Source organism: Heliangelus exortis, chromosome 1 (assembly GCF_036169615.1).
Source record: "Heliangelus exortis chromosome 1, bHelExo1.hap1, whole genome shotgun sequence".
NCBI classification, from domain to species: Eukaryota; Metazoa; Chordata; class Aves; order Apodiformes; family Trochilidae; genus Heliangelus; species Heliangelus exortis.
In genome coordinates this window covers 913576-926305 of record NC_092422.1, presented here as the reverse complement: position 1 = coordinate 926305, position 12730 = coordinate 913576, and the positions used below count along the sequence as shown (strand labels likewise).

Below are 12730 nucleotides of genomic sequence, written 5' to 3'. Positions count from 1 at the left end.
TACAGAGCCTAAGTGCACTTGGAAGTGAAAATTTCTTCTAGCAACTACAAATTTCTTACCATTTCATCACAGTTGATACAAACAGCAGCACTGAGTCATCATCAGGGCACCTGGAGAAAACTTAGCCCAAATTATTCTGGTGAAAAATCTGCCAAGAGCCATGTTTTAAAAAAGTTTAACCACTACTGGTTGTTATTCTTTGGTTTGTCTGGGTTTCTGCACACAGTGGGAAACAAATGTTCATTTGATGCCTCCTGGAAAATTCTGCCCTTAATTGGGTTGGCTTTTTGGGTGCAGTATTTTTCACTTCCTTATAAAAATGCTTTTATTATCTGTTGCTTTTTGGGAGTGATCTGTGGTGGGTTTGGGGTGATCAGAGTGCCCTGCATGTGCCCCTCTCATCCTTACCTTATCTGGAACCTTCACAAATCCCAGAATCCCAGAATAATTTGGGTTGGAAAGGATCTTCAAGATCATCACCTCCCAAACCAGGTTGCTCCAAGCTCCATCCAACACTTCCAGGGATGATGGGGCAGCCACAACCTCCCTGGAAAACCCTTTCCAGGCTCTCACCACCCTTCACACTAAAGAATTTCTTCCTAAATGCCTCAGACTCCCTTAAAAAAAAGCTGTTGTTGATTGTTTGACCACTTTTGCCTCCTGTTTGCATTTATATCACATTTATTTATTATGTGCTGCACAGGCACTCAGTTCCCTGAGTAGCCAGGAAGTTGAGGGGATTTTTCTTGACAATCACCTGAAAAATTGCTTGGGATAAAACCAGTTTTGTGGGGTTTTTTCCCTGCTGTTGTTGTTTTGGCAGGGAATAACCAATTTTTATTATCCTAGGTGTGAAGGGGCTGCCAGTCCTGAGTGTCCCAAAGCCATAGTGGAGGGGATTATTGAAGAAGAGGAGGAGGATGAAGAGGGTGAGGAAGGAGGAGGTTCTGTCAACAAAAGGAAGAAAGAAGATGACACAGAGGTAAGGGATTTCTTGTGGTTTTTCAGCTTTTAGTGGCAGGATGCTCCTCTCCAAGAGTCTGCACTTACCCAAATCATTCTGACAAAAAAAAAAAGGGAGCAGGACTGAAAACTTTATATTTTTTTTTTCCTGAGATGCTCACAGATTCAATGTCTATGACCTGAAATGGGGCTTCTGCTCTGACTGGGGCTTTTTTCTCAGTCTTGGTGGAATTTTGGTTCATTTCCAAGTAGCATTTGGGAAGTCCTACAGGCAATTGCAACCCAGAAATGTAAATTCCTGCAGGAAAATCCCTGTAGTCAGCTTAGCCCCTTGGATTTCTGTGTCACCTAAGTGAGAGCTGAGTTTGTGAGCTGTTTTTGCTCTGAAAAAGAGCAAATTGAGTGCCCTGAGTGCTGCATCCATCCTTTCATCTCCAGGTGTAGCTTCTGGTGATTTCCTTGTTCTCCAGCACTTTGGCTGTGATGTGGAGAGAAATTTAGGAGCAAGGGGAAATCCTCCCCTGGAAGTCTGTAAACCACCAGAGGGAGCCAGTCTTTTTTCTGCATCCAAGTGGCACTCAAACTCATTTTATTTCAGCTGTTTTACTGCTCACTAATGCAGAGCTCTCTCTCCCTTCCCTGCAGACAAAGAAGGAGCACTTATACACGTGGAGAATTGAGCTGGCAAAAACAGAAAAGTACTGGGATGGCTGGTTCAGGGGTTTATCTAACCTCTTCCTAAGCTGTCCAACTCCCAAACTTCTGCTTTTAGCTGGTATGTGTCTCTTCCTGGTGCCCTGGTTGTTCACTTCAATCCCATTTTTATGCTGGGGAGTAGGGAAAGTGTTGTTTTGATGTCCTTTTCTGAGACCAGCAGATCTGGCTCTTCCACATGGGTTTTTTTCTTTGTATCTTGGAGGATCCTAAACCAATCCCTGTTCTCTGGGCAGGTCTGGGATTCATCCAGAGCCTCTCAGAGTGGCACAGGGTGTAGTGGTGCTGACTGGGGGGTATTTCACTTGGCTGGTGTGGAAGAAGAGCAAACAGGACAGACCCAAGCTGCCCTCCAACCTCCTTACCACAATATTTTCCTACAGATAGGGCTGTGGTCTGAACTTTTTCACCTAAAAGTCAGATTGTTCCAGAGCCAGCTGTGAGCACTTGTTGTGCCCTGATAGGAAATGAAGTGTTAACCAAGATAAACACCCTTTGAAATTGGAGGGCCAGGTGTGTTCTTGCATTTCTGGCTCTGATTCTTTCCTGACACTTTGCTCTCTTGAGGTGAAGCAGTGAAAGGTCCTTGTGGGTCTCAGAGGTGATGGTGGTTTTTTTGAGTTTTTCAAGCTGAATAACTCCCTGAAAACATTGAGTAAACCCAGTCATGTTCTCTCTGGCTTTTCTCCACTAAATCTGTTTGTTTGATTCTAGGTGTTGACAGGCTGGATAAAGATCTAACAATTGGGCAGATGCAAGGTAAATATTTAATATTGTTACTCAGTCCTTACTCTGATGCTCTTTTTGGGTGATAACTTGTTGCTCTGGGTACACAAGCAAGAGAGAGCTGAAACTGCCTCTTCCCAGGTGCAGTCTGTGTGGAAATAAATGCATTAAAAAACTCAGTCCATGCCAAAGTATTGAGCTGGAGGAAAGGAGGAGAAGTTGAGCAGGGAAAGGTTGAATTAGAAGTTGTAAAAGAGCTGTTGCCATGGTTTTTATTCAGCCTGGTGTTCAATATTTCCAGTAGTGGGGCTGCCACACTTCTCTTGGATCAGAATCATTGTCTGTGAGGGTTTCTTTCTATCTGGTTTTTCCCTTCCTGATTACATTCCTGATGTTCCTAGCTTGAACATCCAAAACATTCTGGTTTCCTGGTGTTTCTGGCAGCTGTCACACCCAAGATTCAGCATCTGCCTTAATGATTTGGGTTTGTGGTTTGGTTTTTTGTGGGGTTTTTTTTTTGCCCTGTCCCACCCTCATTAACTTCCAGAGCAACTGGTACTGGGAAGCAGCACTGGGCAGCAGGATGGTTGTGTTAAGGTGGATCTGATCAAAGATCCCACTCTGAAAAGTAGTCAAGAAGCTCTAAGAAACTTATTTTGACTCCTGAGGAAGACAAATTCAGCAGCTTTAGACTCTTGTGCCTTCCCTGCTTCCCCTTTGCCCCGTGCATGTGGTGAGGTTGGTTTGTAAAGAATGTCAGATTTTTTTATAGAAGAGCTGATAAATTCTCAGTGCTTGGAAGGGTGTGGTGTCTGATGTCTCCTGAGTGTACACAAGAACTGCTGAACACCTGAACTGTTGTGCTTTGACATCAAGAGCACTGAAAAAGCAGCTCCAGTGATGGCTCTCTTGATCCACAGGGAAGTTTCAGATGCAGGTCCTCCCCCAGTGTGGCCATGCAGTCCATGAAGATGCTCCAGACAAGGTGAGACCCAACCCCAGGCTTGGTGCTGAACTCCTGATCTGCAGATCTTGCATACAGGAGGGGTTTGTAGAGATTGTGCTGCAGGGGAGTGTTTTGGTACAACTGGATCTTCAGAGAAACACAGAATTTTAGGGGTTGGAAGGGAGCTCTGGAGCTGATCCAGCCCAACCCCCCTGTCCCAGCAGGATCCCCCAGGGCAGGACACACAGAACACATCCAGGGGGGGTTGGAAAATCTCCAGAGAAGGAGACTCCAGAACCTCTCTGGGCAGCCTGGGCCAGGGCTCCCTCAGCCTCCCAGGGAAAAAGTTCTTCCTTCTATTTCTGTGGAACTTCCCACGTTCCAGCTCCACCCCATTCTTCCTTGTCCTGTTCCTGGGCACCCCTGAACAGAGATTGTCCCCTTCCTCTTGCCCCCCAGCCCTCAGCTCTTGATGGACATTCAGAGATCCCCTCTCAGCCTTCTCTTCTCCAGCCTCAACAGCCCCAGGGCTCTCACTCTTTCTTCCCAGCAGAGAAGCTCAAGTCCCTTCAGCACCCTCCCAGCTCTCCCTTGGCCTCTCTCCAGTAGATCCCAGTCTCTCCTCAACTGGGGAGCCCCAAACTGGAGCCAGGATTCCCAGTTTGGTCTCCCAGAGGCAGAGCAGAGGGGGAGGAGAACCTCCCTGGATCTGCTGGACACACTTTTCCTGATGCCCCCCCAGGATCCCATTGGGATCCCATTCTCTTGGGCAGAAATCCCATGGGATGCTGCAAACCTTGACTTCCCATCTTCCAGCTCCACCCCATTCTTCCTTGTCCTGTTCCTGGGCACCCCTGAACAGAGATTGTCCCCTTCCTCTTGCCCCCCAACCCTCAGCTCTTGATGGACATTCAGAGATCCCCTCTCAGCCTTCTCTTCTCCAGCCTCAACAGCCCCAGGGCTCTCAGAGATGCTCAAGTCCCTTCAGCATCCTCAGAGCTCTCCCTTGGCCTCTCTCTTTGCAAACCAGCTTGGATTTAATGATGTTTTTTGAAGCTGCCTGGAAAGCCTGGGCTCAGATGTAACATTGCCCAGGGCTTGGCTGGGCTGCAGATTTAATTCCTGGGCTAGGGGTGATTTAACTCTTATCATGTGGGGTTTGGATTTATCTTCCCTGCCATTCCTCAGCAAGTTCTCCCCTCTCCCTTGGACTCATCTGCAGCTTTTGGACCAGATGATTCTGGAAGTCCTTTCCGAGCTGACATTCTGTGATTTTGGGGTTAGTTTGGGGTTTGTGGGGTTGGGTGGCTCACATTTTCCAAATATAAACCAAATGTTACTGGAACAGCTTAGAGTAGCAGGGCTGCTGCTGGGTGTTACTCAAGGTGGTGTCCAGATAAATCCAGGAATGTGGTGCAGGCAGTGGAGTCTGTGGTTGGAAAAGTATCTGGTTTTAAAGCTTGTTCTACACTGACTGCTGAGAGTTTGACTCAGCATTCCTGAGCTCCCCTTCACCACCCTGAAATGGGAACTTTTATCCCTCCAACCTGAGTTATCAACCTTATTTTTTGGTGTAAATTTGAAGTAGTGTCTTGATTTATTCCACGTAGCAATAACTTGGGAGTGTGATTTTTCCCTGGGCCTTTTTTTACCTGTTAAACTGAGGCACTGGTTTGAGTGTTACTGAAACCAGTGGTGAAAAAGTTTTGTCAGTTCTTCATTGTGTGGTCAGAATAAAGGTGGAAAGCAGCATGGCAGTTCCTTCTTGGACATGTGAGCCCTTTACACACAGCTCTGAGTTTCAGAGGAGCAAACTTAATTTAGCCAGAGGATCATATCATGGTGTTAGAGATTCCTAGGGTGGTTTTGGGTTGGAAGGGACCCAAAAGCTCCTCCAGTTCCAACCCCTGGATGTGCAGGGACCCCTCCCACAGCCCAGGTTGCTCCAAGCCCCATCCAACCTGGGCTGAGACACTGCCAGGGATGGGGCAGCCACAGCTTCCTTGGGCACCCTGGGACAGGGGCTCAGCACCCTCACCCCAAACAATTTCTCCCTCCCCAAGATCTCCTCTCCATCTCCCCTCTTGCAGCTGGAAACCCTTCCCCCTCATCCCATCCCTCCAGGCCCTTGTCCCAAGTCCCTCCCCAGCTTTCCTGGAGCCCCTTCAGGCACTGGAAGCTGCTCCAAGGGCTCCCTGGATCCTTCTCTTCTCCAGACTGAACACCCCCAACTCTCTCCCCCTGGCTCCAGAGCTGCTCCAGCCCTCCCAGCACCTTCATGGCCTCCTCTGGACTCCCTCCAACACCTCCATCTCCTTCTGGTGTTGAGGGCTCCAGAACTGAGGACCCAAACTGTTGTTGGAAATGTTGGAGGCTTTGAAAACGACTGAATTTCTTTTTATCATCTTAAAATGCATCTTTTTTTTCTTTTTTGCTTCCCCTCAGGTTGCTGAAGCTGTTGCAACGTTCCTGATCCGTCACAGGTTTACAGAGCCCATTGGTGGATTCCAGTGGTAAGGTTCTGCAGGTTCTGGAGCTGGTTCTGCAGGTTCTGGAGCTGGTTCTGCAGGTTCTGGAGCTGGTTCTGCAGGTTCTGGAGCTGTGCAGTCCTCAAACAGAGCTCTTCCTGCCTGCCTGTTTGGCTCTCAGTGTGGGAGGTTGGAGTTTTGGCAGAATGCTAAAAACCACATGGAAACAAAGCTTAATTCTTGGCCAGTAACATGTTGGAAATTTCTGTGTTCTCTCCAGACTTCTGGTGTATTAATTTTTTTACTGAAACCTCCTTCCTTGGAGTGGAGGAGTGAAGCAGATCCTCCCAAGCTGATTCCTGGTTTTTTGTAGCCTGCCAGAAGGCTGAATTACAAGCTTTATAGTATTTATTTTTAAGAGCATTTTATTTCAGCCCCCATGGTTTGCAAACAAACTCACACCACACATCTTTGGCCAAGAAATGCTGGTGAGATGAGGCAGGAAGAGCTGAGTGCTTCCCTTTGCTGCCATTCCCTTCTTATCTCATGTGTTTTCATTTGATAAATGTAGCAGCCAGGCCTCAGCCACCCAGTGCCTGCAGAAGGTTGAGACTGATAAAATTGAGGAGAAAAACTCTCTAAGTCTCGATTTCAGTACAGTCAAGCTGATCATTAAACCAACAACACCTAAACCTCATACCAGCTGCTGAGCTGTTTTACCACTCACCTGAAGGAAGATCCTGAAATAAACATTTCTCTTAAGCAGCCCTGAAAAATATTCCTTCTGTTAGCTAAGAATTCTTCACCAAAAGCCAGAAGCCCCAACCTCCTTGAGGCTGTAGGGATGGCAGTGCTGAAGTGCTGCATCAGCACATTCACAGGTGACCCCAAGCTGGGGGAGTGTGGATCAGCTGGAAGGCAGGAGGGCTCTGCAGAGGGACCTGGAGAGACTGGAGAGTTGGGCTGATCCCAAGGGGATGAGGTTCAAGACAAGAAGCCCCTGGGGAGCTCCAGGCTGGGCAGAGAGTGGCAGAAAGGGAGCTGGGATTGGCAGGAAGCTGAAGAGGAGGCAGCAGTGTGCCCAGGTGGCCAAGAAGGCCAATGGCATCCTGGGCTGGCTGAGGAAGAGCGTGGCCAGCAGGTCCAGGGAAGGGATTCTGCCCCTGTGCTCAGCTCTGGGGAGGCCAGAGCTTGAGTCCTGTGTCCAGTTCTGGGCCCCTGAGCTCAGGAAGGAGCTTGAGGTGCTGGAGCAGGTCCAAAGGAGGCAACTGGGCTGGTGAAGGGATCCAGCAGAAATGCTGTGAGGAAGGGCTGAGGGAGCTGGGGGTGTTGAGGCTGGAGAAGAGGAGGCTCAGGGGAGACCTCATCACTCTCTCCAAGTCCCTGAAAGGAGGTTGGAGCCAGGGGGGGGTTGGGCTCTTTTCCCAGGCAACTCTCAGCAAGACAAGAGGCCATGGTCTCAAGTTGTGCCAGGGGAGGTTTAGGTTGGACATGAGAAAGAATTTCTTGATGGAGAGGGGGATCAGGCATTGGAATGGGCTGCCCAGGGAAGGGGTGGATTCTCCATCCCTGGAGATATTTCCAAAGAGCCTGGATGTGGCACTGAGTGCCATGGGCTGGGAACCACGGGGGGAGTGGATCAAGGGTTGGACTTGAGGAGCTCTGAGCTCCCTTCCAACCCAGACAATTCTAGGATTCTATGAAAGGGGTGTTGCTGGATGATCTCTTTCTTTTCCCCCTTTTCTCCTGGGCTCTTGGTGCTGAGACAGTAGAAATGCAGGACTCTGGACTGCATGTTTCAAATCTAAGGAATTGTGGTATCTCCAGCAGGAATTTGGACATCTGTGCTCTCTTTGAGTCTCTGAAGTCCCTGCCCTGAGGCTGCTGCTGTTGGGGTGTAGCAAAAGCAGCTTTAAAACAAGAGGCTTGGAGAAAGTGAGGCCACCCCATGTCCTTAAAGCCAGAAACAGCAACAAAACCTTTGGGTTTCTCTTCTGTAGCCTTCAAGTTAGGTTAAAGATTGGCTTTGATGATCTCCAAGGTCTTTTCCAACCAAAAATAATTCTATAAGTCTAAGTTATTCTTGAGTGCAGTGGTGCTGATTTGAACTTCCATGGCAGACCAACCCCCACTGGCCTTGTTTGAACTGGATTTAGGGTGTCATGGAGCTAAAGGCCTAGAAAGAAAAAATTTGGAGCACAAGTCTGAGCAGCTGAGGGAGCTGGGGGTGTTCAGCCTGGAGAAAAGGAGGATGAGGGGAGAACTTCTGGATCTCTGCAACTCCCTGAGAGGAGGTTGGAGACAAGGGAGTTGGTTTCTTCTCCCAAATAACAAGTGATAGAAAAGAGGAAATGGCCTCACCTTGCACCAGGGGAAGTTGAGGATGGATTTTAGGAACAATTCCTTCCTGGAAAGGGTTGTCATTCCCTGTCCCAGGCTGCCCAGGGCAGTGGTGGAGTCCCCATCATCCCTGGAGGGATTTCCAAGCCCTGGAGCTGTGGTGCTGAGGTTTAGCAGTGGACTCAGCAGAGCTGGGTTAATGCTTGGGCTGAATGATCATAAAGATTTTTTCCAATTAAAAAAAATTTGTGATTTTAATGGATAACCTTTCTTCCACTCTTTTTTTTTTTTTTTTTCCCAGTGTGTTTCCTGCTTGTTAATATCCTGGTGTTCTCCAGCACTGAGTCCTGTTGTAAATAAACTGCTCCAGAGGCCACTGTGATGTATCCATCTCCTTTCATCTCTCCAGCAGCAGTGAGAAGTTGGTGTGAGATTTCATCCCTTAGAACTAGTTCTCCAGAAGGTGTAAATGCTTAGGGACTTCCTTGCTTGGGAAGCAGCTTGGACTGAAGACCACAAGAAGCTCTTCAGGCCCTTGGAAATGGGCTCCTCTCTGCTGCCACAAGGAAATTCCTCCTGAATCCCCAAGTAATCGACCATCCCAATCTCCATCAATTCTCAGGCTTTCTTGGACCCAACTGCAAAGGGGCTGTTGGCAGTCCAGATCCACTGAGGGCATTGCAGCACAGCCAAAGGCTTCAGGATTTCTCCACAGAATTGTCTTAATTGTCTTTGAAGTGCCCCTCAGGTTTGCTTTTGGTTTGGGTTTGGGGTTTTGTTTTTTTTTTTTTTATTTTATTTTTATTTTTATTTTCTTTTGATACGAACGTTTCTTGCCCTCAAAGCAGATGAGGAATCAGCTTCCTTGGGAGCTCAGGTTTCATCTCACCAGTGCCAGCCTTAAGAGTTAAGAAGCTGCAGGAGCAGCCTAAATGCTCCTTTCCTCTGCAGAGCTGGACAGGACTGTCAAAAAACAAAACAAAACAAAAAAAAAAGGCAATGGGGGGAGGACCACGAGCTCCATATCAGTCTTGCAGCTTTTTAATAAATCTGGGGCTGTCTTGTTGAGGAGGACCCAAGAGCAGCAGTCACCACGTGGCCTGAAAAAAAAAATAAATGCAGTGGATAAAAGCCTGGAAGAGCTTGGAGTCCCTGATGGAGGTGTTGGCAGCTGCTGCCACATTTTGCTCCCCCCAGGACTGGAGGAAAGGCCTGGTTTTTACCCTCCCTCCCTAATTCCTGCCTTCCCTATTCCCATGTCAATGCAGTAGTTAGCTTCTCTTCAGGGTTAAATCACCCACAGACAGTTTGTCAGGTTGCTTTCACCTAATTTCACTATTGGGCATAAGAGCAGACACGTTTTTGGAGCAGTTTTCCTCTGTGTTTTGCTGGTGGTTGTCTGAAATTTTCACTGTATTTTAAATTTTTTTTTTTTTTTGCCACGTGTCCATAACCTCCTCGATGCTGTCTGATGAAAGCAGGATTTTTGGCCCTGTTTTGCTCAGTTCTGTCGTTGCCTTGAGTTGGGAGCTGCCCTGGGTGGCTGTGTCCTGTATCCTGTGATGGATTTTGGGCACTTCCAAGGTGCAGGTGAGGCAGAGGGAGTGCAGGGAGCTGGCAAAGTCGGGTTTCATTTGGGAGTTTGCCTCGCTGGGGACTCACTCATCTCTTTGATTCCATCCCCCTGGATGCAGCAATTGTGGCCTTGTTCCATGTCCCCTCTCCTGACAGAGCAAGGAAGGAAATGCCTGGATTAAGAGACAAGAAAACCTCTTTTTTCAGAGAGTTTTTCCTCTCTCCTGGTGGCCACTCGGGTGTCACAAGAGCAACCGCCGACTCCCAACAGTTCCCTCTGTAAGTCACCCTCTTCATTGTGTTTTTTTTTTAATTTGTTCTGTTTACCATCTGACTTTGATGTAACATCCACCCCTGGTTTCCTTTCCTGATGGATAAAATGGATTTTTTGGTAGCTGAGATGCAAAAATCCCACTTTCCCCAGCTGGATCCTGAAGACGGGCAAAATTCCCAGCCCTTCCCAGGTTTGCCTCCTGTCTTGGAATTGTTAGAGGTGAAATACTAACTGTGGATGTCCAGAGTCTCCCTTCACAGGATCCTTCAAGCATGTGCCTGTTGTCCTCATCATGAGTGATCTTGGTTAAAAAAAAAAAAAAATAATAAAATAAAATCACATTCCTCCAGGCTGAAGTAACTTGGAGGCTCTGGCTCTGAGTCATTCATTGTGGAACCTCCTTCCTTTTGCATCTCCTGTTACCCCTTTCATTTCCTTTCCCATTTTGTGAGATATTAACAAAAAAACAGGCAAACAAACAAAAACCCTCCTTGGGAAGCAAAAGAAACACAGTTTGTGTTCTGTAGCAGCACCTTTGGAAAACAAATGGCTGGGTCTGAGCCCTCTGGGGGTCCCCAGAATTCTTTTTTTTTTGTTGTTCATGTTTTGAGGAGTGGGAAAAAAAATATTTCCACAGCCTCCTGAATGGGGCACAGCCCTGATTTGCACTGAAAAGGTTCATGGGGAGCTGGCTTCAGAAAATGGTGACCCAGGGAGAGCAGCAAGGGAGGGTGGAAGGGGGAATTCCTTTCAGCTGTGTCGAGCCACGTATGCTTTTGTTTGAGAAATATTCATGTTCCTCTTCCAGCTTCCTCTCTTTTTTTTTATTTTTTTTTTCCAGGGAGCTGCAGGCAGGGTGGAATGGTATTTAGGTGAAGTGATTTATCTGGGTGATTGACCCAGACCATGGTAAAAGTAGCTGCAGAGAGGAGAAATGCTGAAAAATGAGGATATCCAGAAAATCCTTCAAGAGCCACCAGGTTTTTATTGCTGCATTTTTCCATGGTGTGTAAAAACAGATAGGGGCAGGAGGAGGCTGAACTGATGCTGCTTTTACACCAGAGCTTGGGGTTGTTTCAAAATCTCACTTTTGTTCCAGTCATTGGGTTGAGGCTCAGTGGAAACTTTCACAATGGAAAATCCCAAGGCTTGGCAGGAGCAGAAGGTGCAGTTTGGGGGGGATGGGGTGGTGGTTTATAGCATGGTTCACTTCTTAAAATATTTATTTTTGAGCCTTTTTTTGTCTCCAGCCTGCCCTGCTCCAAGGGTGAAGTTGGTGAGAGGTGGTAACAAAACCAATTAAAAATACCCATGTTTAATGGGAGTGGAGAGGTCTCTGCCTGTGCAACCAGGACACTCTGAAAAAGAAAATAAATAAAATTAAGCACTGGAGTGAAGCATGGAGTGGCTTCTAAACTGAGCTCCTGGTTGGGGAGCTCTCAGAGGAGGTGGTGGGGACAGATCAGAGAATCCCAGACTGGTTTGGGTTGGAAGGGACCTTAAAAATCATCCAAAACTTTGGCTTCAAAGGCCAAAATTGAGCCAGGACACAAAGAATGTTACAGTGAACTTCAGGAAACCAAACCAAGTGACTCTCAGGAGCCAAGGACTGCTTTGGTTCTTCCAAGAGGAGAGGTTAGAAATCCAGGTGTGGTGGGCATGTGGGAAAGAAAAGAATGTGGAAAGACCCCTTGATACAGATCGACTGCTTGGATCTGCCTATGTGGACCTCACAGCATTAGCAGAGAGCTCAAGGACAGCAGCAGCAACTTCACAGGTGACCCCAAGCTGGGGGGAGTGTGGATCAGCTGGAAGGCAGGAGGGCTCTGCAGAGGGACCTGGAGAGACTGGAGAGTTGGGCTGATCCCAAGGGGATGAGGTTCAACAAGGCCAAGTGCCGGGTCCTGCACTTTGGCCACAACAACCCCATGCAGCGCTACAGGCTGGGGACAGAGTGGCTGGAGAGCAGCCAGACAGAAAGGGACCTGGGAGTCTGCATTAACAAGAAACTGAACATGAGCCAACAGTGTGCCCAGGTGGCCAAGAAGGCCAATGGCATCCTGGCCTGTATCAGAAACAGCGTCACCAGCAGGTCCAGGGAGGTGATTCTTCCCCTGTACTCAGCGCTGGTGAGGCCACACCTCGAGTACTGTGTCCAGTTCTGGGCCCCTCAGTTTAAGAAGGATGTAGAGGTCCTGGAACAGGTCCAAAGGAGGGCAACCAGGCTGGTGAAGGGACTCGAGCACAGATCCTATGAGGAGAGGCTGAGGGAGCTGGGGGTGTTCAGCCTGAAGAAGAGGAGGCTCAGGGGAGACCTCATTGCTGTCTACAACTACCTGAAAGGAGGCTGTAGCGAGGTGGGAGCTGGACTCTTTTCACAGATGACCTCCAACAAGACAAGAGGACACAGTCTTAAGTTGTGCCAGGGGAGGTTTAGATTAGATATTAGAAAGAATTTCTTCACGGAGAGGGTGATTAGGCTATGGAATGGACTGCCCGGTGAGGTGGTAGATTCTCCGTCCCTGGAGACATTTAAAAAAAGACTGGATGTGGCACTCAGTGCCATGGTCTAGCAACTGCTCCGGTGGGTCAAGGGTTGGACTTGATGATCTCTGAGGTCCCTTCCAACCCGGCTAATTCTATGATTCTATGAGAGTTGGGCTGATCCCAAGGGGATGAGGTTCAACATTCCAAGTGCCGGGTCCTGCACTTTTGGTGACAACA

The 12730-nt window shown here is 48.1% G+C and overlaps 1 protein-coding gene across 2 annotated transcripts in view; it reads left to right on the top strand.

Moving 5' to 3' along the window:
* PPME1 (protein phosphatase methylesterase 1) overlaps positions 1-10366 on the top strand; it is a 41645-nt gene extending 31279 nt beyond the window's left edge. The window contains exons 9-14 of one of the 2 annotated variants that reach the window (XM_071758305.1): positions 850-982; positions 1609-1738; positions 2392-2436; positions 3324-3388; positions 5795-5862; positions 8459-10366. In XM_071758305.1, the coding sequence (XP_071614406.1) occupies positions 850-982; positions 1609-1738; positions 2392-2436; positions 3324-3388; positions 5795-5862; positions 8459-8477 (460 nt within the window). In that variant the 3' untranslated portion in view covers positions 8478-10366. Of the gene's footprint in view, positions 1-849; positions 983-1608; positions 1739-2391; positions 2437-3323; positions 3389-5794; positions 5882-8458 lie in introns of those variants that run through there. The other variant, XM_071758392.1, reaches the window with a different exon arrangement.
* The last annotated feature ends 2364 nt before the right edge of the window (positions 10367-12730 follow it).